Here is a 25,385-nt window from a genome sequence, read left to right on the forward strand (position 1 = left end):
AAGATAAGAAGATATATAAGTATTCGAGTTTATTAAACTCCCAATAAAATAATAATCTTGCATCGAAGTGGCTAGTAAATTTCAAAATACTTGAATATGAGCAGTTGGCGGAAATAGAAAATAGCATGATAAATACTATTAGCATTTGATAAAAATTGAGTATTATTATTTGTAATTACCCTAAAGCCTTCACAATTATGAAATAATCTAAAAATTTCCAACATTGGATAATCTACATCCAGTAGTTATAAGATTCGAAGTACTTTTATTTCAACCCTCGTAAAGCTGAGGCAATCGGTAACTATCGCCCCGAATCGGGCGCTATCGTCGCCTGAATTTGACAAGATACATACGAATCGACTATGGGCAAAGAGAGGCGGGACGCGAAGGGGACTACTGAAATGTTTTCACAGGGTTGTGTACTCTTAGCGTATATTACAAATTCTACTGATTGTCATAGAACAAGTAGATTGATTCATTTCCTGCGACAACATAAATTGGAAAGGTTATTTGTTGTTAAAAATAAAACATTAAAACTAATGAGCACAGGATCACGAGTGAATATTTGTGCGCAGTAACAATATGAATTATGTATTACATAGCTCAAGTATTGATAGTATAAAGGATGCAATACATGCATTTGGTTTAAATCAATCATATTGTTTGAAACGCTAATATGACGCTCATAAGAAAATAATTTTGCACCTCAACTTCTGGTTGTTTTATTAACTACCGAAGTTTAGAACTATTAGAAGTTTAATTACGCATATATGTGAGTGCATAATTTTGTTTCAGGTAGCAATAGCGCCTGAAAATGTTAACTGACAAAAGCTTAATTCGCCAAAACATTCAGAAATAACGTAATTTTCTTGGAATTACTTACTTTTTACACCAAAATGTATGTTTTGTTCAGAGATTTTTTCTGTTTAATGTTCTTATTATTCTACTTCAGAATCGTCAAAAAGAGAAAAATTGGTGATCCAAAGGCAAATACTAAGGTAAAAAACACATTTTCTGAGAAAATTATTGTTTCTGAATATTTTGGCGAAGAAAACCTGAATTCTTACTTTCGCGGGTGTGGCGGGAAAAAATGATTTTTTGGTGTAGTGGATGCATTTTGTGAAATTTTGATTGTTAATCTATCATTGCATTACAAAAAGAGAAAGATAGCTGAATAAACAACAAATTATCAAGTAAAAAATATACGATTTTATTTATTTCTGAACATTTTGGCGAATGAACAGTTAATCAATTAATATTTGCAAGGGCTGTTATCACCAAAAACAAGATTATGCTGCCGTATATATGCGTAATTAAATGCTTGATAATGCCTAAGTTTTAAAAATAAAATATTTCTATCAATAGTGATTTTTACTAGAAATTCACATTTAACGCAAAATTGGGACCTCATCTGGAAAACATGCCAAGTCAGACGAACCGGGATATTTCCTCATAAGGAGAAAATGTTAAGTGGTTAGTGCTTCAGGCACACAGAGAAATGATTAGCACATCACCATGGTGCTTTACTGTAATGGTATGATTGTAATTACGCACATTTTGCAGTTGCGACTTCAGCGCAAATTAGCGAAACGCACTGTCATATGTGTGGATTTCTAACAGCAATTAATTCGAGTTCAAACGACATAAATGCGAATGGGCAAGGGTAATGCTGCTCGTGGTAAATCACGTAGACAATTCCGTTAGGTACCACCGCAGCGTTTGCGTTTTGCGTAGCGAGCCGCAAATTTAACGCCGTCAAAACTTTCACTCTCGCACGTCCTACCGCGAGACCCGGTAGATTCCTACGCGAAGCCCAGTAGATTACCGCGAACAAACCGTTGCGCGGCAACCCTGTTGCGTCCTAGCCGCCATCATTTCTGTGACGCGCACTCACGCTTCGTGCTGTTTTCTCGTGACGACCGCCCAGAAATTTTGACGTGGCTACTACGTATACCCAGTTTACCCACTCCGATTGCACCAAACTTGTGACGAGGAATACGTAAGTGGTAAGTGCCCAGCTGAAGAATATCAACGGCTGACACGGTCCAGGAAGCCCTTTGCATCAATTTTCACAGGTGCCACTGATATCCTTTAAAATGCTGACAAGTTGTTTTACCGCTTTTCTCCAAAAGGTAGTGAATATGGCGTCATATCTGTGAATAGGTTTTAAATTTAGATCCGCTAGTAGAAAGGAATTGCGTCCGAATTCGCGCAGTGCACGTTTTCCCGCTACAAATGAATGCGACGTGATTCTGTGATAACGCAAAAAGTGATTGTGAGCGAAATTAACGCAAGAATAAACGCCGTTCAGTGACAGCACACTGGGTTTTGAATCTCAGCTTTGGGGTTATGTCTGTAGCTGTGGGCATGTGTGTATAACAACCGATAATTCCTAATTTTGCGCTCTGATAATGGCTGGGTAAACATTTACGTCATCTCATACGTGCTTACGGCAATAGAACTGTTGTGTTCAACACAAGGCGTTTGCCAGTTATCTTGCTGATGTAATCTGCCGAATACACCTTCCTCCAATTGTTTTTAAGTTGTTATTTTGTGACTAAACAAGTCGAGCACTTACCCCCTGTTTTGCCCATCTAGTTGGTCAGGTTGTTCTGTAACCTCAAACACTCGCATCCTTGTGGCAGTCATCCTGCTGAGTCTACAGGGACATGCCTCAGAGCAAATTTCATCCGTAGAAAAATTTTATATTTGTGGCGTCTCCGAAACCAGTCAAATTTAAGCTAAAATAACATTTACATAATCAATTACTTTAATTATACGCTTTGACAGTTGATTATTGATGCCTCAAAGAGGCTACTCGGCTGAGCAAGGAGATTGGTAAATACTGCTCTCATACCTCCATCATTGTTTCATTGCAGGGGTGTAATTGATATCCTTCAGACTTTTTGACTCAAGTGACCCCACTGCTGTTCAAAGAGAGGGTTTAAGTTTGGCAAGAACTCCATACTTTTATCAATCATTATCAGATAACAGATCTCACTAAGTAAGATTGCAGGATGTCTCCCTTGGTTTGTGCTTTGATAGTGGTTGTACTTGATTGCTGGGTTAGACTTATAATAAATAATAACAAAAACTGATGGATTGCCACAAAGCCTTGCTCAATAACAAGTGGAGCACACTGAGGCCTCACTGCATGAATGTCTCAATTATTATTGAAGTTAGAGACATGTGTTTTGTAGCCAAGCTATGCTAAATTTCTGTGAACTAAAAGTTGACAATAACAGAAAAATTGTTACCATATTGTGCATACAGGGTAGTTTGGAAAATTTGCAATTTGAAACTCCTCAGTGTTTCATTTATACAAGTATTCTAATAAAGTTTTAGTCACAGAATCCAGCGGCATAGTTTAGTTTTTTCTATACTATATGGTTTAGACACACTTAGCTACAATTGTGTTTTTAATGAAGCACCTTATATATTCTTAAATATATTGAATTGTTTTGTTAGCAGCCCACTAAAAAAATAAAATAACTCTTAATTCTCAAAAAAAAATGAAAACTTGTATAAGCTTTTATATCAATCAAATGATTCAAAACTAGCCAATAGAGGGTGTCCCTTAAAAAAATCTGAATAATAAAAACCAAACTTTGCCACTAGATTCTACCGCGAAAAACACCCTATATCTAGGTGGCAAAACAGGTGGCGATAACTTTTTGGTTACTGTCAACTTCCATCTTATAAAAATCAAACACAAAATTGCAAAAACGCTATACCCCTAACTCCGATAATAAGTGAGATACCCAGTAAAACTCTCCAACTCGAGACATCCTGTACATAGCTTCTAGGAATAGGAAGTGAAAATGTAATATATCACGGCGATACCACAAGAGAAAAATGAGAGTATTGTGGATTCAACAGATACTTTGCTATGATGCGAAGTACATTGACAATAATTATAAGAAACCAACTACTTTCTACTATCTGCAAGAATGAACACTCAACGAGAACACTTAAATTAAATCTTAAATTAAATGTCAGGTTTTGCAGAGTGAATAGAGGGACTAGTTGTAACACGTACTTGCATCTTGGTAGACTAAGAAGGGGCTTCCCTAAATATCTGGGACTCCCTAGCATCGACCGAAGCCCTTTAAATTACATACTAGTTCAGTGCTATAAAGGTTTTTGTTGTGTTTAAGGTGACAAGTACATATTTCTGATTTAAGTGCGAGGCGCTTAAAAGTTGTATTTTGAGTTTGTCTATTTAAAATAATTATAAGAATTCAGTCATCTGTCTATTCTAATATCTCAACAATGTAATACTGTATGTTTGGAATTTTTCATCACGAATAATTGGAGGCGGCAAAACATGGGGCGTGGCGGGTGTTATACTGTTTTTGCACGGAAATATGAAATCTATATTTTTTGAATGTTAAATCCACCGTGTCTAAAATAAATAAACAAGATAACGTCAATATCCCTCGTTCCACAAACAACGGTTTGCAATGCCCACCAGAGTAGGAACTAGACAAATATCTTAATACTCCCTTTTGGAGAATCAACACTCACTAAAAATAATATTTGCTACACAATCTCCAAATGACTATGCCATTTCTCGAATAGCTCTCAGCGCTTGTTCAATAGAGGATGTCCAACTTGTGGAAAGTGCCATTTCCCACACGGGAATGCAGAAATGCACAGAATGAAAGTGTCAGGAGAGTGGAAATTTTGGAATCTTATAGGTTTTTTAATTCAATTCTTTCTCCTAATTCAGCTTTCAACCGGCAAATGAATTTTTCGAGGTGGCAAATTTATGTTGGAATTATTCAAACCACATGCTAGTTGTTACCTTATTAGACCTATGAATACAATGTCGGTTCTAAATAATAATAAAAAAGAACTCAAGTCTTTCACTTAAATTGAGTTGAACAAAGAATAGTTAAGAAATATTTAAGTAAAACAAATTTAAAACTGGTTTCTAACACCAACACGACTATGACACGTGAAGATAATGCTTTTCAAATAAACTAATATTTAGATACAACTTGCATCTAAGGGTGATTCATCGCCAGAATTATGACATCAAATCCAGCCGATTAGTTAATTTAAATATGGAAAAAACGCTTTTCATTGCCGAAATATTTAGTAAAATATACTTCATTGATTATTCATTGTGCCTATATCTTTTTCTTCAGAAACAGCTTCTTATCTGACTATCAGGATTTTTACGTAAACAATATACCGATAAAACTATCAAGGACGAGTTTGTCAATGACTCAGAAGCCTATGTAGAATTGGTAAATTGACATCACCCCCACCAAATTTTATTACTCTTTTCCAATTTGTTTCAAAAATATCTTCATAATAAATATAGAGGATTTAACAGTGGAATTCCTATTACGGCCTATTAGAATATGCATAATTGCTTGTTTTACTCTTGATGATTCCTTACTATTTTCCAGGCGCCGCAAGGCTGTAGACCATGGACGCCATTGAGGAGAAGTGCGATCCGTTATCCACAACGGCCCCGGAGAGTCCCATAGCATCATCGGTAGGAACTACTACTAACCCCCAACCTCACCTGGTGGCGGCTACTAACATTGTTCAGCTCACTATACCCCAAGCGCAGGTAGGGGTTGCATGACCCCAGACTGCGTTTTAAGTTTCCTTTTCATTATTCTTTACCAACCAAGCTTCAGAACAGTAATTAACAAAAATCTTCTCATTATTTGTTAATTATAACTGTTCCAGAGGCAAAGAAAATATTCGCTTAGAAATCGCATCACAAAGGGTTTGAAAATTTATTTATTTAAATCATTACTTTTGAAGCTGCCGGTTATTAACTACAAAAAGGGAAGATAATTTCTAATTCCCTCAAGCATTGTTTCTGGGTTCTGAGACTGCAATATACAGCTGCGATCTCATAACGTAATTACAAGCGTCTTTATAATTCTCAAACAAGAATTGTTATTATTGGTGACACCGCAGGAGTGGCGGCACAAATTGATATTTTATTACAAATTGGCAACCACTTCAACCACAATCGGCTTTGGTAATTAATGAAAAATCCTCCAGTGCCACTGGGCTCTCACATGAAAGAAAAAGTTCACATTCGAACCATACAACACATAAAAACAAGTTTGGTTGAGTTTATTGCAAAAAAAACACTTTTGCGCCATAGTGATTAGAAATGATTGCGAAAAGAGAACATTTGCCATGAAGGTATAATACTCTCGCTTTTGAGAAAGTCAATCTGTTGTATGAGAGATTTATTAAGGGACACCTTTTGGACTTACTTTCACCTAAATGTCGATCCCTTAGTATAGCCTCGTGAGTACGTTTTTGACGGTCCATTTCGCTCCACAATCCACCACTTTTCACTCCATGTAGAAGGAGAGTTTCTATTGTATTCAAGAGCTTGCAATTTCTCCTGGAGGAGAAAGGAAGCTAAGAAAACCCTGTGTCTAAGACCTGCTCACCTATGGCACACTCCAACGCTGTACTATGAGGACTCCTCTGCCGGACTTCCACTAGGTTTCTGATTGCTGATTCCTCAGTAACACTATTATGCCTTGGCCGAATCTGGGTCAGGCAATATATCTTGGGCTTGTTTACATCCCGCTGTCTGCAAAACCGCGAATTTGTTCTTTCTCACCTAATGATTGTTTCCATTGTTTGTAAGTCTCCATCTTCCTATCTTGTGCTGTGGTTCTGATTGCAGAGATGGTGGCCCGGCAGACCACTCTGTAGTCTCACCAACCTTAATACAAAGCTGGTCTTATCCATGAATGGCCACTAAACTCCAGAGTTTGGCGGTCGTAGGAAACTTTCAGTCTGATTCAGACTTGATATATTTCCAATTACCCTGCACAGTTGCCGTGTTAGTGCTGTTGTCTTGTTGCACGTTTTTTTCCACATAGCTTACTGTTGATGATCACCCCCAACCTCTAACTCGGTAATAGCAGTTTCCCATATAGCCTAGGTTGCTTGAATTCTCTGTTCTTGCTTCTGCTGTAAAGGACTAGCTCTGTCTTGTTCAGACCGACAGACAGCTTCATGCCAGTACAGCATGGGCGCGTTCACAGTTTTTGTCGGGCGAATGTCGAGTGTATCTAGTCAGTAGATTGAGTTGTGTTTTGCATTAGTTTGTCGGGCAGCGGACTCACTGGACACACTCGACGTGCACCCGGCAACGACTGTGAAGGTGCCCCATTGTTTCATTGTCACACAAGCAATTTACAATGTGTCGCAGGCACTGCCAGCGAACTCCAATTTCAGGAGAAAGATTCTAGTAATTCAATTTTATAGGTATTACACTCTTTTTGTTATCTCCCTTTTTCAGATGCCTTGTAGGTCTGAAAGGTTGCATCGACAAATTGGACATAAGTTTTCTCGGTTTAAATTGAAGTGTTTTAGGCAGTTCTTATGTACATACTATTTATGTGTACATAAGGAGGTATAAAAACAGGCATTTGAACACAGCTGCTGATGTCATGAGAATTAAGAAAGTGATAAATTAGCAAAATTTTTAAAATGCGGAAGCACGCTAATTTTAAAATCATTTATCTATTGATTATGCAAAACATCTGAATTTTAACATTTAAAATAAAGAATTTCTGGGAAAAATTTAGTTTACGAAAAACTGAAGGAGAATCAACCAAAATAGCAAGGGACTGTCCCATAAATTAAGTTATTTAATTAAACTAATTTTTTCCCGGAATATCTCTGTTTTAAATATTAAAGTCCAGATATTTTGCATATTGCATATTTTCCATAAATAAATAAATTTATTTATGGGACATGGGCTTCGAAAATAAACTAGGAGAGTTAGGCATGGTTCCACATTATAGCAACGAAAAAACTGGCAATATTGTTAATGTTGAATTGTTCAAATTTTTTTACATGTTTTTAGTACTGAGTCAGTCAGAACTGAATCGAGCGTGAAAATGTACTAAAGTTTGTCCTCAAGGAGGTTAAATGCGAACTATGTATATCACTTTTGTAGTTAACCACAGTTTCACAAAATACCAGCAAGATAAAATACAAACTCGCAATCCCCTGTATAACCAGGATTATTTTTTTTACATCAAGATAAACATCATATATTAAGTTACTCTAACCGATTTAAAATTTTGGTTCGCCATGAAAACCTGATGATGGCAATAGTGACAGTGCCCGAATTTGACAAATTAGTGTGTTTAGAAGTCTAACAAATGGGAGTAACAATGGCAAACTGCCAATCATTTGTACAGGGGAAAACATCTGCTTTCTAGGGCGAGCCAAGATTTTTAATTAGTTGGAATAACGTATATTACATTATCAATCTTGATTAGCCCTATATCATTTTTTTTCCGTGCAAAAATACAATAAATGATAAAACTTACATATTTCAAATTCTTCACAAGACCTCAATGATACATTGAGTAGATACTTGAAATAATAATTTTATTATTGCCTTCAAATCGTTCACATATTCTAGTTATGAATCTTTATTATTTGCGCAAACAAGTGTCGTGAAAAGTGAACTCTGAGCAATTGCTTAATCCGTTTTGTTGGTAAAAAAGTTTAAGTTTATTCAGTGGAAATTGCGGTATGTTGAACTGGGAACGTGACACGTTTGACTCAGATATCCAGCTATTCCCACAGCATTTGGCAGGTTGTCTAGATGTGAGTTTATAGAGTTTTTCGTTATTCTTTATTATAATATGTAAACAAATTATTTGTAATGCCACGCTTCACGTTCTCATATACCAGTGACGTCAATCAAACGTAACCCATTAAAGTATTATTCAACATTATCTACGAGGCTAAAAATAATTTCGGTAGTACTCATTGCATTAAGCGTTTTAAGAGTAATGTCTCTGGCCTATCTAAAAACTCATCTTGCTGTTGACGACAAAAACCATCCTTCGGCACAATATACTTATTAATTTTGGTTATTTAACAATATTTCAAATTGATCGCCTTCAACGAAACATTTATTTTTGACTTATTCGAGTCATGATTAATTAATAAAGAATCTATTGTCTCGTTCAGTGGCGCAATTTAAATGGCTGCAAAGTAGGAACGTTTGTTTATAATAATTGCCGGTTGATTGTTTTCCTGCAGATTCGTTAGCGACGTGAAAATATGTCGAATAAGGCGCAAAAATTTTAGTATCACTTATAGCAAGGTTAGCAGGTTTAGGACTGATCGAAACCACCAAATTTCCTGCCGAAGATTGGCCGATATTTGGACTAAATTTTAGTCTTTATCAGGTCAATTCACGCTAACGATTCGTCATCTCCCTGTAAATATCTTCATGGAATAAAGCCAGACTGGTTCATATTATTTGGACGGTTTTAACAGTTATTTATGCAACAACTGAATAAACAGGCTTAAGGCACGAATTCTATGCAAAATTGTGTTAAATTTTAAATATGTGATTAAAAAACAGTGATTTTTTTTCGACATTTGAATAATTGATTCTTAATTTCTAAAAATTGGGTAATTATTTTTAATATAAAAACGACAGATACAATAATCCTTTTATTATACTGGCTGCGAGAGTATGGAATAATGGTATTTTTTATTAACGTTTCCTCCTATAATAAATGTTTATATTGCATTTAGTAAGTAGATAATTTTATAATTGTCATAATTGCTAGTAACTACAGAAAAAATTGCTGAGTTAGAATGCCACAGAAATATTACTGCCTATCAATTTATTTTGTTATTGAAATCATCCTTTTCGCCAATTCTCATGGAAACCAGCAGAAACAATATTAATTTCACTGCATTTTAGACGCTGTTTAGAGATTGTCAAATAAATTTTGGAAATTGTGCAGAGATTTCAGAAATTTAATTTGCATTTCAAAAAAATACATTTGTATTTCTAAATAATCTTTTTAATTTTTGCCGAGCTATTCAGTTTGCAATTTAGCGCTCCAGCTGACAACCGGCGCTTCACTTCCGCTCTAGACTCTTCAATATCTCATAATTTTCTTTAAACCAGCGGATGAAGGTGAGATTTTTATACTCTCGATGAGCCTATCAAATAAATTTTCAATGGATTTTGACGAAATTCTATTTACAAATTAAATTATATTGCCCAGTTCATATTTTAACCATTGACTGATAATAAATCAGACATAAAGTGCAAGTAAATTTCAGAACAGTTTGAAATGCGCCAAAGTAGTCCCAAATCATAACAATGGCGATTCCACAAGTGTTAGGAATTATAGGTCTGCATCTACCGTGCCTTTCTAAACTCTTCGAAAGAGCACTTTGTGATCGGCCTTCCGAATATTTGGATTCTTTTAATGTTCTTTACCAAGCATCAGCACAAGTTTCTACCGAAAAAAATCTTGAGAAATCGGGGTTGACTATATAACTTATTATTTTTTTATATTTATATTTGTATATTATGTAATTAATTATACGGGATGTTTCATAATAATACGTCAAAAACTCAGGGGATAAATCTGTGGATGATTTTTTCCTTATACCGTGTGTTTCTACACCTATTTAAGCTTCCAAATTTCCAAAAAATATATAATGTCGGAACAGATTTATGAGAAAAAACTTTTAAAAAAATGTCACTCTATATCTTAGACAAGAAGCGAAAATGGGCTCATGTTCATATGAACTTTTTCCTTAAAATCGTCCAGAGACAGATGTACTGTTATGAAACATCCTGTATATTAACCGGAATATACTTGTCAAACGCGTTCAAAACGAATCAAAACCCATTTTCATTTTCCGAAAATCGCAAGAAATTACAATATCAGACCAAAAGTGAAAGTAAAAACGACCATAATGCAGACTAGGTACCTACTACAAATTTTCGCAATATTCCCTAACATCAAAGAACAATCTATATAAAAGGTAGCTCTTTAGATGCCTTTTAAATTGTTTCGTGGACTTATTGACTTAAGATTATGAGGTAATATGTTACATAAGTCTGCACACAAACAGTAGGGACTTTACTGAACAGTGAAGAAGAATTAGGCAAAATAACGACATCTGTGTTATGTGTATTTAAATGATGTGAGAGTTTAGTGAAGTGTTTTTCTACAAATAGGACTGAGCAGAAGAGAAATATGCAAGGAAGTGATTGTAATTTGTGTCTACGTTAGTACGGTTTTGTGGATTTCCTGCAAAAAAATCTCTAATTAAATGCTTTTGAAGTATGAAAATTCTGCCACTATTTATCGATTGAGACCGTTTCCACATTCCTCACTTACTTTGAAAAACTTTTCCCGTTCGAACCAATGTCGAATGATCAAACTAAACGTTCGGATATTTCTGTGATTCTTTCATTTGATGGCCCTCACAGCTTTTCCCCGTGCGACTCTTGAGCGGCTGGAGAAATATATCGCCGGTACTTGGAAAATAATTTAATTTTAGATATACTAAAAACCGACTTTGCTCAGTTCTATATATGTCCGCATACTTGGCTAATGGATCTCTATGTGAACCCCCAGAAGTAAAGGTGTACCAATGGTGAGAACGTGAATTTTGTGTGTCGGATTCGATCAGAATCTGCTTTGCTGAACATATTAAGAAGCTTCTTAACTCTTTGAACGATCTCATATGTAGGAGATTATGTTTGGTGTTTTTGGCCGTGTTAAGTCCTTTAGTTTGCTGGTGTGCAATCAGTTACGTTCTATGGTATAATTTTTTGGGATTCGTTTGCTGGTATTGTGAATCTTTCAGCTGCAGAAAAGGATACCATGATGTCTTCTATATCTGCGTTTTGGAGCCTCTTACAAACCACACTTTTGGTACTCACACTACCATCTGGTTTTTAGAAAAAACTAATCAATTGCTCGCAATTGCTTACGAACACTTGCTTTTCTTTTTCACAGTACGACCTTGTTTGAAAGAGGTCCGTATTACAGACCTATAAAGGCTTTTAACTTGCTACTCAGTATAAACAAATTAGGTCAGATGGGCTATTCGGGAAGTGAATTAGAGCATGACTACTGGGCAAATGCTTTTACTCATTTACTTTCAACAATTAAGTAGTCTATTTTGTTAAATTCAATCAACTATCTTGTTCTTGAATTTGCTTGGTCACTATGTAATATCGTCGGCAATAAAATTATGTTTATTATGTTTTAATATTTAAATCAACAAACAGAACATTAGAGTGTACCTGATTTGTGTAACCACCCAGTCAAGCAAAAACAGCAAAAATTCATTACTTATTTTAATCGATTGATTTTAAATAACCCATAAAAAAAGAGTTATTCGATTGTTTTTCGAAAAGTGTCCTATTATTCAAACAGAAGGTTGTCCCAAAAAAGGAACTCGTTGCCTCTGCGAAGGTAGCCCAAAAATAACAGAAACTACATAGTTATAAACTACACGTTAAAATGTATGCAAGAAACGTTCTTCATTATACATAGAAATAAACATAATTTTTCACTAACATTCCACGTCTTGTTTTAAATTAAAACCGTCATATCGTTTTTTTTTTATTTTCATATATGTTCCAGGTCCAGAAAACGTTTTCGTTTCCATATCCCTTTTCATTTGAGGGACCAAAAAAAAGTCACATGAAGCCAAGTCCGGTGAGTAGGGTGGATGAGTTGCTTTTTTGTCCAAAACTGTCTAGAGCTTAATGTGTAATAAAGTCGAAGGAAAAGAGCTAGCTGAGAGAGAATTTCTTTGTGAACTTTCATTGATCTAAAAAACGATTTGATGTTGGGAATAAAGAAGTCTTCTATAGTGTTTACTCGAGTTACGCTGTGGTTATATAAGTCAGAAACTTTGACGTCACCCATTGTTTAAATTATTTACCAAACAGATGCGGAAAACCCAGTGATTTTATGCATTTCGGGACGTTTCTGGCAGAAGCGGCAGTCCCTTCTAACCCACAAATGATGGCATTTCTTGTTATTTTTGGGCTAAGTTCGTAATGTGACTGAGATATTTTGAGGGTATCGAAGAATGTTTTTGCACTTTCAGGAATAAAGTAAGTCGTCAACACATGTAAAAAGGAATTTTATTCAGTGAGCTGCTAAAAATCCAATTGGTTTTATGTTTTTCATATTTTATTTACACATTTTTCCCACCCAAAATACAGAGCAGCTCAAAAAGCAATTACCTCGTTTTAATGAAATCATCTTGCGCAGTTTACTACGTTTTATGCGTCTACCATTGTTATGCTCTTTGTACTATTCAGGGCTATTTGTCCAACTTAAAGTAAGTATTTTATTGCCATTTTCAGGTACAAAGTGTGATACAACCAAATCAGCAATCGGTCATTCAAACGGCAGCAAATATACAACCCATACTCGGCAAAGGAAACGTTATTCTAGTCAGCAAACCCAACTCCGTCATACAGACCACGCAAGGGAGTTTGCAAACGTTAAGGGTAAGTCCCGTTTATGACCTTTTCTTTGTTTAAACACGAAAACGCAACTAATAACCACACAAGTTTTGCATACTCTTCTTATCAACCAACGGCAATATATCAACATAACGTTAATTGATACTATATCCAACAGTAGGTAATTTCGAAGAGTAAACAAAAGTACTATGACGTCAATATTAAAAGTAAAGCAATAAAGTAACGTTTTTTCCGGCGTTGATAGCCACAGTTATAAATTGTTATTCAACAAACACTCGTAACGTCTGTGGAGCGTCATACCGTAGTTACCATTTGCCACTTTTTATATCTTTAATTAATTTTATGTTAATTACATTGCCTTTGAACCATTCATTGTTAGTGTTGCCTGAAATTAGAAAAGTCCAGAGTTCCGTCTTCGAGTGGATGGTCTCATGATCTTTCGTGAAAAACTTAAAGTAACTACATCGGTACATGGCAATTTGTCTCAGCCTCATTACCGGTATTTTGAAATTATGTGTATTTTGTGTATTATAGAGAATCCGTCGTTATTAAGGTAAGAGGTTAGATATTTGGTCTATAAACGTACCTTTAGCTTACGTCACAATTTAATGGTTGTGTAAAATAAGTACCTTAGTGTGTTATGATGTAATTCGGCAAAATTGGTTTGGGATTAGTGTGTTAACCTTGGACACTGCGATGTTGAAATGTCCTGATTTGGAAAGTGCGTATTTTTTTAAAACTTGGAATTTATTGTTGTTGAAATGCATTCACGCTGTTCTATACAGAGTGTAACATGTTATCATGGGGATATTTTAGGAAGCGATAGTACTCTGCAAAGTAATAACAAAATGCTAATGGAACCAAAAACGCGCCATTTTCAATACATGGGGTGGCAAAGAACCATGCGTTTAGTATGAGGACGTTATCAACAGTTCTTATAATTTTATTTTCGTTTAGATTTTGGTAACTCAGCCGATGATTATTTTTTCCCTTGCTTCCTTTACATTCCTAGTTTGCATCAATAAATATTTTTTGAATTCTACGAAAACGGTGAAAGATACGAAAATACTGAAGTTATCGAGAAGCTAAAGAACTGAAAAAATAATTTAAATTGGTATCAACATTCATGTATGGTGTTCCAAATAAGGTACAAAGCATAAAATAATATATGATCGAAAAAACATAACATCCTGTTTATAGCTACCGACGATCTTGACATTTTGTTGTAGCGAGTCCTGAAAAAAATAGGTGTACGAAATTTCAAAAATATAACTCAAGACATACGTGAGAAAAACTCAAAATATGAGAAAAAATGTGAAACTTTACCACCCCGTACATCGCAGCAAATGGCGTGTTTTTGATTAGGGGCCTATTAGATTTTTTATTATTTTTCAGAGTATTATCGCTCCCTAAAATATCTCCACAATAATATGTTAGACCCTGTATACGTCTCCAAAGGAAATTAGATAGATATTCTACAGAGTATTACAAATTTAACGCATTATTATTTTTGAAATTAGGCGAGACAGAGAGTAGATTAAATTGAGACAAAGTTGCACATTTGAATGTTGAATGATTTTTTAAACTAAATCGAAATAATTCCGAAAATTTTCGGAAACAAACTCAAAAAGGTCAAATTTGGTTTTATTATTATTTTAAAAAATTAACAGCACATATTTTTAAAGATCGAAGAATATGCACTAACATCTGAGCATAATACACCAAGTATAACTTTGATGTTAAGCAACAACTTCAAACAGTGCTCAAGTATCTTGTCAGTTTCCTGTTTTTATTAACACTAAAGAATTTATACCATATCATGAGTTTAGAGAGGTCAACGGCTTTTAAAAAATGAATAAAAAACACAGATCCGTATTAAAAAAAATGAATATGGATAGTTTTTGTAGGTAATATATTAATTATGGAACACCCTATATTTCGCATTACAATAAAGGGTGATCATTAAATAAAAACGTGAAATAAGTTTTGAAATATTAGAGATATATCTTAAATCAATTCGTTTGTTATCAGCAGTCAGTCAGATGTTCGATAGCAAAAAGCTTAATCAACGTCCTACATTTACTTACCTTTAATTTTAATCAGATGTTGAGTTAGCACCGTGAAACTTATATTTAACTATGTTTTTCCAGGTAGTTGAAGCTCCTGAGAGTGATGAGAGTTATTCCGAAGAAGAATCTCCAAAGAAAAGGCACGATCTGCTAACCAGGCGGCCTTCATACCGTAAGATACTCAATGATCTTGGAGGGGGTGAGATAGCTGGTATGTTCTTTGCGGCTTCCCACTACTATTTTTCCATGGATTTGTATGCCTGGTCTTACATAACAAAAGCTAATTTCTTCATTTCTTCATTTTTTAATTTAATTTTCTTGGTCTAAAGCTTAGTTATAAACCAATATTAGTTGAGGAGTCTGCTAGCTGTGTATGGAACAATGGTAAAATTATACCTGATATAAATTATTATACAACACAAATTTCTCATACCCTTTCATCTTGTTCTTTTTAAAAACTTAACAATGAAGCTTTGAAACCCTTGAAATTCTGAAAAAGCGGAATCTATGAAAATTAAATACAGGATACCATGTGTGTTATATTAATTATCGGTAGAAGTTGGTCATTTTCTGGGTAGGTATGAACTTTAAATTAAAAATTTGATTTTAATTTAATAATGTAAGTTTAGTACTAACGTTAGTAACAGTTGAAACCTGAAACAATAAAATTCAATATGAATTCCTGAGAAGAATTCAATATTAATTCCTAAAAAACAATTTTCAAAATAATTCAAGTTTCGAATTACTTTAAACTCGAAGCAGAGGCGTACAAAGTTTAAACCTGAAATACAAAAAAAATCAGAGTTTCGAATAAATTCCGACATGAAGCACAGACGTACACAGTTAATACCTGAAACAAAAAAATTTTATGTTAATTTCTGAGAAGAACTCAACATTAATTTCTGAAGAAAAAACTTCAAAACTGTTAGAGTTTCGCATTAATTTCGACATAAAGCAGAGGCGTGCATAGTTTAGATCTGAAAATTATTTTTTTATAATCTTCGAAACGGCGTATGTTGCAATATCATTCTTCGGACACGTCCGAGTACCTTTTAGAAGAGTCAAAACTACAAATAATTTTGACTTTCAACTAAAATTCTAATTATGTTGTACTCATTGACCTGACAAAACTTAACTGGAAACCACAAGAAACAATAATCAAAACTCACCCCTGAGCATCAAAAACCTGAGTCTGAATCACGTCAGCAAAACATCCACTTTTACTCACAAACTGACAGCTAAACGCCACCCACTTTCACTCACTAAGTCATGGATACACTAACGGCGCATCTCAAGAGTCTTTAGAACAAAAGAAAACCCGATTATCCCGATTATTAATGCAGCGTGCACAGATACATGTTGCTCATTGCCGCACTAACATCCAAGTGAATCACCTGCGAAGTGATATCGGTACTACCTGCCTTTTGTAAAGATACAGATGATCGATTTTAGAAATGAAACATGCGATGTTTCCAGATTTAGTAAAATAGGAGAAATGTTGCAAATTCAATTCAGCAGTTTCATTATGCAAACATACATCTACGAAATAACAAATACATTTCCTATTCCAAAGAGAATTGAAGAAGAATTGATGGACAACGAACTGTAAGGTTTTTCGAGAACAATACTAATTTAGAATTTCATACGTCGTGTTCAAAATTGATATACATATATGTATAATAAAGATAAAGCTACTACCAACCTTAACTTTCTGTGCCAGTCTTAAAATTTAAAACTTTAAGGGCTAAATCATATAGTAAGTGGTCTAATAAATTTAAATCTCTGACGGACAATAGCCATAAGCATCGTGTCACGTTCCTGCAAGGACAACGTCTTCTCCACCAAATTGTCTAGAATTCGAAAGTTTTATTAATAACACATTTGTGGACAACGTACTCGATACTTAAAAAATCTTCGAAACTGTTAAAGTTGTCTCCGGAAAAGCCAAAATTGACAAATAATTTCGGCTTAAACCAGAGGCGCATGCAGTTGACACTCGAAACACAAAAACATTGAATTTAATTTCCTAAATTATAATTAACAAACTAAAACCTATGTTAACCGCGGACACCGCCATTGAAATCGGGGAGCCTTCGTTTCGAGCTAACTCGATGATTAGTTTATTCCGGATTTCAAATATCTTGTTTATCGTGCTACCACTCGGCTGAATCATCTAGGAATCGATATCGGTACGAGTCATAGAATGAATGACAACGATGCGATGGCCTCCAAATATTAAAATAACCTTACACCCTTTTTTGCGAGCATACAGCTCGTCGGTCTAGCCATGGAAATAATATACGACGTGTATATACTTGAGGAAGGACATATAAACAATGACAAAAACCATTTAAATTGATCACTAACACAGAAAATAATATTGAGCGAAGTTCAATTAGGGACAATGATCAAACATCCTTACCTTAAATAAGTTTTCTGGAATTATGATCCGTTTAGAATCCTCTTAACAAAAACTGTCATTCCGCAGCCCTTCAGAAGGGAGATTTCTGTTACTACTTATTTTCTACACAGCACCCACTGCACTGTCCGATCTCACATGCACCTATGGCTTTTTTCTTTTCAATCGCAGGGATACAGGGTTGAAAGAAGCACAGTAAATTCTACATAAAAATTGTTCCCCCCCCCGATAACAAAATCGACTTGTTCCGGCGATTTTTTAAAAATCCATCCCGTTTCAAAATAATAGGGGTTCGAAGTTTCAAATTGACACTCTGTATATTCTTATCCTGTACAGATCATATCCTTAGTGTTCATATGCAATAATATGCACTTTTAGCAGGCCCTCAACTGATTTTTTTATGATAGTGTTACTATGAAAGAAAGGAAAATATTCTTGCATGATGATAGTTGGGTGCAAATAATTCACTTGGCAATATAACGATTTGAATAACGTTTTGGTAGATTAGCACTGGTTGTTGTGAGATTTGCATGTTGTATTGTAGTGATATGTTCGTTAATTTATTTCAAAGAAGTGACCAGTTCTCTCAAATGTTGGCAAAAAAACATATTTACTACAGGATCCTGAAAAAAGAAATCAAACCTCTAACTAAAGATTTTTTGAGCAGAAAGAAATTTAGGAATAGCAAATTGGATTCTTATTTCCAAAGCTTTAAATATACTGTGTATGTAGGCATTTAATAAGCTGCACATTCTTTAAATTGTAAGTGAATATCTCAAAAACTATAGGACTTATAAGGAAGAAAAAAGATTAAATTAAACCTTTAACACTCTGTAAATCTTAAAGCTTTGAGAAATAGGAATCGAATTTTTTTCGTCAGATTTTTTATACTAAAAAATATGGGGCTAGCAGATTTGCCTTCTTTTTCAGGACACCGTTTCTAATATGTATTACGAATGAGTAACTGATTGCTTACAGGGTATATAGTATAGGAAAAGTGTGAATTCAAAAAAAAAGTCCATTATTTTACCTTGCACAAGATACAGATATTTTTTGAATTCACCAATATTCAAACCCATTGTTTTAACTTAAAGGATAGAGGTTTTTTTTTAATTTCTTTATTATTGCATGCAAGACGTATGCCATGAAATTTTATACTCCAAAATACCGGTGCTATTTCAAGAATAATTTGCGGCACTGAGTGGTTGGTTCAAACTGTTTTATATTATATTTTATTTGAGGTGCGCTTTAATTTAGAAGAAAGTGACGCGAAACTCAAAAATAGACTTATAGCAACGTACAACAATCTCAGCAGAGAAATCCTCTCTAATGTTATTATATCGTCTTTGAGGTAACAAATGATAGAGAGATGCTTTCACACTGTTCTAGTTCGGCCAGTGAGAGATGCTGTTAATAATTGATATCTAATGATAATTTGTGTGAAATAAAGAGGCATTGAGAATGGGAACTTAATTTTCAAAAACTCTTCAGGTAGTCCCAACAAATCATTGTGATAAATTTTACCTTTTTACGGATTATTTTAAGGATAATTTTCAGTTTGAATGAAGTTTCACACCTTTGTCATAAGTGAAAGTTTTTCCTATCTCTAATAACGTTACAAATTTTAGGGAGTTGTACATATCAGTTTCCTGCACATCGCTGCACCACACACATTATCTCTGAGGGACTTACCCGGCCCCTGTTTAGATTCGTTAAATTTATTAACATATTCAATTTAAACCGTAATTTATACAACTGTACCTCACTCTACCAATTTTTATATGAAATAGCACCTGTTATTCGTTTCGCTCATTTTCGTCCGTAACGAAAACCAAAGTCATGTGGTATGGGATCATCTATCTAAGAAAGAAGTCATTCATTTTGTCGATTTATGGAAAAACAATGGGCTGTGACCAAATTTAGTTTCTAAACACAAAGTAACGTAATGCAGTTAGTTATTTTCTAAATTGAAGGTTATGTTACGATGTTCGCAGAGCCCAAGGTCGAGCCAAACTCCTCGGAGGCAGACAGTGAATTATCCTCACACTCAATCCCATACCACACAGGTCAGTTGTTGTCATGTAGAGTTTCTAGTAATGCGGTAGTTTGGTGTTAAAAGATTTTCCATGCTATGCAGCACTGCTTATACTATCAGTATTCAATTCTGTAGAGGTAACATAGATGCACAACTTTTTAAGTCCAATTTAGATATAATTGCAGTTCAATCCTGGTTCGGTTGGACCAGAACTGGTGCGTGAGTCGCTTCACAGTGCTGTCTTAAATTGTCACAAGTGAAAATGATTTTACAGGAATGCCATTGGGAAGTTTATAGCTGCCGATGACAGTAAAATGTAACAAACATAGAAAAGTTAGTGACAAACTATTGTCTCAAATGACGTTTTAAATCTGACAAACTTATTTGTCAAAATTACTTTCTGATTTTTTGCTTTTTTCCCAGCAGGCATGGCACGAATTGGAGCAGTTTGTCATCAAATACCAGTTCTAATTCAGCTAAGGGCCAAATTGTTAATGTGCTGTTAACTTTAACATCAAGCTAATTTCCATAGCGACCAAGAATCTGACCACTATTTAGGCTTTAATTTAATCATTCCATGGAAACTAGGTTGCAGTGAAAGTTGAACATTATTTTAATAATTTGGCTTCAAACCAATCTTAACACGCAATTATGCAATTAGGTCTAAGAGTTAAGTGTATGTGATAAGCGTGCAATAAGTGATTTGGGTGGAGGAATTCTCATTATCGTGGCCTACGAAATGAAAAACGATTTGTTCAGGTGAACTGACCTGAAAAAGTGCATTAATAAAATCATATTCTGGATCTGTTGAAAGCACCATTTTGACTTTTCCATACTTTTGGGACACATTGTATGTTTCATTGTATATCATGGCACATTAACTTTTGTTATAAGAGGCAGCGCGATCGAGCCAGTTTTAAAGGCTCATTAAAAAGGTTTCTTGCATTTCACTTGAAAACCGCGCGTTGTACAGAAAAATCGAAAAAGAGCTTTTTTCTTCCAAATTATATGTAGGATTCTAAACTGATTTTTATTTTATGAAAAAGCAGTGGCGTGCCATTTTTTTTATATTCAATGACACACTAATACGGACTCCACTGACAGAACTAAAAATATGTTTTTCGTCGCAAACCGTGCATGGAAATGATTTAATCAACGGCCTACGTTTACGATTCGCCGCTTATTGCCAGTTTTTTTAGTGAGCACCCGTTAGATAATTGACCAAACCAGCTGAGTGTACGAATCACATTGATCATTTCGGTTGAAATCATAATCATATGTCGAATGTGTGGTTTTAGTGTCTGCTGTCATTCTCAAATAAATTTAAACTGCTCACAAAAATACTTAAAACGGCGCATTTTTCGGTTAGTTTTTAGAATTCGCGTTTTGAAGGGCCTTGGGCGTATTCGCAGGAACAAAAAAGATTCCGAAAGTCCAATTCTTTTAGAATCATTGACAAACATTCACCTTGAAAAACGTTTTCAATGCTATACAGTAATTAAATAAAGGAATTACATTTTTTAATACCCTATAATTATTCTAATTATTTCAAAAACGGAAAATAGCGAAATACGTCCCAAGATATCGATCAAAACCATTAAATAATATTACAACAAGACTTATGGCGTTATCGTAGGTACCAAATGCAATGGGTTGAAAATTAACAATTTTGCATGGCATTTCCTTTATTCTGTATGGCACTGATGACATTTTTTTAAGATTCGTCAATAACCTTCTGAGAAACGGACTTTCAAGATATTTCCGTTCCGCAAGCTTCCGAATTACGAGCTCTGATAAATTATTGAAAGATGGGTCGTTTTAACTAGTTTTGTGAACAGTTTACTTGTCACACTTACATTAATTTTTTACTGTAGAACGATTCCACCCAAATCTTAAGTGAATTTAAATAACGTTGAGTTCGAGCCGATTGCATCAAAATGGTTTGTTGTCAGTTGCTTTGTGGTTTTTGATCAACGAAGCTTTAATAGCACTCTCCTTGGTGCATTCAGTTCCAACTTACACCAAAGGTTCATTCGATATCCATCACAATAGAAACTGATAATACTTAATGGAATGAAGCATCTGTTTAGAACTGCTGTTCTGCTTACTTCGTGTGGGTCTAAACAGTATTACTTTTATCTCTTTTGTTCGGCTCTTGTACACCACTTCTCTTTAAATTCAAAGTAAAGTGGACCTTACGGCTTCCCCTCATGAGCGTAAAAATGATAGCGAAAATGTTCTTTTAACTGAAAACAATTAGGTTGGTGGAGAATGTCTAATTGTTGGAATTGAACTACATTACGCCTGCCATTTTTAGGCTCATGAGGACTGATCACTAAATTAACAACATATGACAGTACATTGCCATGCGACAAGTCTGTGAATGTTTTGATAACAGCAACATAACGGGTGTATCAAAAATTCAAGATATCTGGACAGGAGTGCTGTAAAATGATTGGCGAACGTGAATGTCGTAACTTAATTGAATTAGTTTCGTTAAAATCTAATTCAAGGTTAAATTTACATATGATATGCATGCGGTGAACACGATTCGCTCAAGGCTGTCTTGACCTGGAATGTTTTGATACACCCTATGGAGATTTTTAAGGTTCACCTCAACAACTTGAATTAACGAAGAAGGCCATTAGGGGTATTTGCCGAGAAGTAAGCCCCCATTAAAATATAAATTTACGAACCCTAACGTTCCCATACCCTGTGTGTCGTAAATTAGTCTACCAAAAACTCTTTAGATCACAAAGTTATGATTTAATTTTTTTACGTGAACAATCATCTCACTTTCGTAAATTTTTCAAATAGTCGCGACTTACATCTGCAGAAATGCTAAAACAGATGCTTCAACCCGTGTTTGGTGGCAGTGTCTTTGGAGACAAAGTTTCAAATAAGTTCTATAGAATACTTATTTCGATTCGCATTTTCCACATATTTCAATCGATTAAAATAGCTCTTTTTCAGTTTTGCCCGCCACCGCGATACAGATATCTAGTGGGGAAGGCGGTCAAGGCATTCATACGCTGACCATGACCAACGCGGCAGCGGGTGGAGCGATAGTTCAATACTCACCTGGTCAAGAATTCTTTGTACCTGGTAAGAAAATTCTAAAATAAAAGCAATGAGTTCTCCAGTTATTATCTTGGAAGAATGTGCAGGGTGGTCAGACTTGAATTGCTTGGACAGTATACTCGTATGTCTATAGCAGTTGTATTTGCCAAAGAAAATTAACCCCAAAAGTATGGAAAAGAATTTCTGCTTCTATATGCGAAAAAAAGTGTCTACTAAGCCCAAGTTGTTACAAAACAAACCCTTTGTTTTTGAAGTTCAGAATAAATGAAATGCTATTAAAATAGTCAGGTTGAGAATTATTATTGTCAGTGTTTAACATTTACTAAGTAATCACCGCTTGTTGCATAAGGATTTTTTTATTTCAGTGGTGCAGGGGGGCATAGGTCAAGGTGGGGGCGAAGACCAGGCGAGGAAACGGGAAATTAGACTGCTTAAAAACAGAGAGGCGGCAAGGGAATGCAGACGAAAAAAGAAAGAATACATCAAATGCCTAGAAAACAGGGTGGCCGTCCTAGAGAACCAAAACAAGGCTCTTATTGACGAATTGAAGGCGCTCAAGGAACTGTACTGCCAGCAAAAGGTAGAATGAGACAAATTGCGCAGCAAAATCACGTGTAGGGATCGTTTACTCTGCGGAGACCTGGGACGTGTTTTACGCTTGGAATTGGTGAAGGACTTGGCCAACAAACTTATGGGTCTTACCAGTTATTGTCTTGTAGGTTAATTAAGCCTGGGTCTTTCTAGTTACATAATTTTTTATACCGATTTTGTGCAATTTTGGTAGGTGAAAGAGAAATTCGCCACCACGTATGGTAAGAAAAATGATACATTAGTTGGCGCTAATGTACCGGAATAACGATAAAAACGAGCATAATTGTATTTAGTTTGGACCGTGTGTAATTTAATGTCTTACTGGAAAAAGGCTTGTGACAAGAGATATAATTTTATAAGCCGATGTACATAATTCTATATTTGCAGTTTTATGATCAGTGAATTTTTTGGGAGTTGCATTCTGGAGTATTTTACGGTCGAATTCCAGTTTGTTTTCCACAGATTTGTTGAAAAATGTGTAAAGAGGGTTTAAGTAGGTATGTGCCATAAAAGTCCCACTTCTTTAGTTCCCTTTTACGTTTCATGTCCCCACACGTCCCTACAATTTACTATTTTGTCATATTAAAAGCCGTGTCTAATTTGTTTTTCGCCGTTCTGTTTCGCAACTTAATAGTTAAATTTCTTCGACTGATTTTCATTCCCTTTACTGTATTCCTGCACAAATGTTTGCCACTTTCAATCGTTAACTATTCGTGCAGTTTTACGGGGGTTTCAGTTTTATATTCAGATTTCATTTTCCTCCTATTCTCTGATGTTGTCAATGTTAATCTAAAGCGAGTCCTACGTTTGAAATATTTTTAAAATCTCGACAGAATTTTCAGAATTTCTTCTGCGCAAATTAAAGCTTAACGGCACATACTTGCGACACCCTGTATACTGCAAGTATATTTCTAAAATAACGTTTAAATCTTGTTTTGTTTTGCTATCACTTAACGATGGTTTATTTACGTTTCAGTTAGGACCTGCGAGAGTGCCTTGTATAGATATGTATTTTTAATGACGCATTAAATAATCATAAAAATTGTTCAACACAGTGAATATTTTAAAATTAGATGTATTGTTGACCAAAAATTTCTCACATCGAACGAATGCCTGAAGCATGATATATCTTTTATGGATTTGAATAACAATGATAATTACGTTTGACTTCTTTGATGCGTCATTAGAGAAAAGTTGTACAAAATGAATTTATTAAGGTTTGTATATATTGTAAATGTATTATAGTATATTGTATTTTTACATATCAAAGATTATTAATATAAATACCAACTACTTTTGCACCGCCAAAGCTTAATAAAATCGTTATTTAAGGTATTTCAAAATTCCTTGCGTTAGTGGTATGATTATTATTACGTCAAGCAAAAAAATCTGTCGTTTCAAACATCAACGAAAATGAAGTTTAATACAATAGATAAATAAAATAAGAAATACCATATTTCTCACTTTACTCCGACTTAGACCTTCTCCAAAGTACATTTAACGCATTATGGAATACATACCTGTGAATTCAATTTGAGGAGTCATTATTTTTCACTTGATAATTGAATTTTAGATTTATTTGATTTTCCAGGGAATGTATTTCGATATTTACACATAAGCGAGACATCAATGTTAGCCTTGATGTTTAAAAAAATCAAATTGAAACCAAGTTCGTACTTACAGCAGCAAAATGTACCGAACGAGTTTGTAACGTAGACATGTTTTTATTGTAATAAGGTGAATCTATTTTGGTAGCGAGTTGTAGTTAGAAAGATTTGTAAATACAATTTATAATTTAATAGATGTTACGATGAGTATTAGTTAAATTATAAAAAAAAATAAATGGAATATTTTAATATGTTCTTATTTTGTTTTAATTTTTGTTGAGGTTAA

At 34.7% G+C, this 25,385-nt stretch overlaps 1 protein-coding gene across 23 annotated transcripts; it reads left to right on the top strand.

Annotated features, from left to right (window-relative positions):
• Nucleotides 1-1,840: 1,840 nt before the first annotated feature.
• CrebB (Cyclic-AMP response element binding protein B) lies at nt 1,841-25,354 on the top strand. Of its 23 annotated transcripts, none has more exons than XM_066392042.1 (8): nt 1,844-2,075; nt 5,421-5,509; nt 12,441-12,515; nt 13,175-13,321; nt 15,448-15,577; nt 19,759-19,851; nt 22,794-22,925; nt 23,267-25,354. In XM_066392042.1, exons 2-8 carry the CDS (start codon nt 5,441-5,443, stop codon nt 23,488-23,490), a joined length of 870 nt encoding a protein of 289 aa, XP_066248139.1. In that variant the 5' UTR covers nt 1,844-2,075; nt 5,421-5,440; the 3' UTR covers nt 23,491-25,354. The 23 variants fall into 23 exon arrangements, with proteins under 23 accessions (XP_066248134.1, XP_066248131.1, XP_066248141.1 ...); XM_066392038.1 differs by having other exon boundaries at nt 1,846-2,006; XM_066392040.1 differs by having other exon boundaries at nt 1,993-2,132.
• Nucleotides 25,355-25,385: the final 31 nt, after the last annotated feature.

Source organism: Euwallacea similis, chromosome 7, assembly GCF_039881205.1.
Source record: "Euwallacea similis isolate ESF13 chromosome 7, ESF131.1, whole genome shotgun sequence".
Classification (NCBI taxonomy): domain Eukaryota; kingdom Metazoa; phylum Arthropoda; class Insecta; order Coleoptera; family Curculionidae; genus Euwallacea; species Euwallacea similis.

What these genes read in the sequence shown, in the direction of transcription:
- CrebB (XM_066392033.1), top strand. Translation starts at nt 8,551, where the DNA reads ATGTTGAACTGGGAACGTGACACGTTTGACTCAGATATCCAGCTATTC. An exon ending in CTCAATCCCATACCACACAG is followed by an intron (nt 19,852 to 22,793) that starts GTCAGTTGTTGT and finishes GCTCTTTTTCAG; the next exon opens with TTTTGCCCGCCACCGCGATA. An exon ending in TCAAGAATTCTTTGTACCTG is followed by an intron (nt 22,926 to 23,266) that starts GTAAGAAAATTC and finishes TTTTTATTTCAG; the next exon opens with TGGTGCAGGGGGGCATAGGT.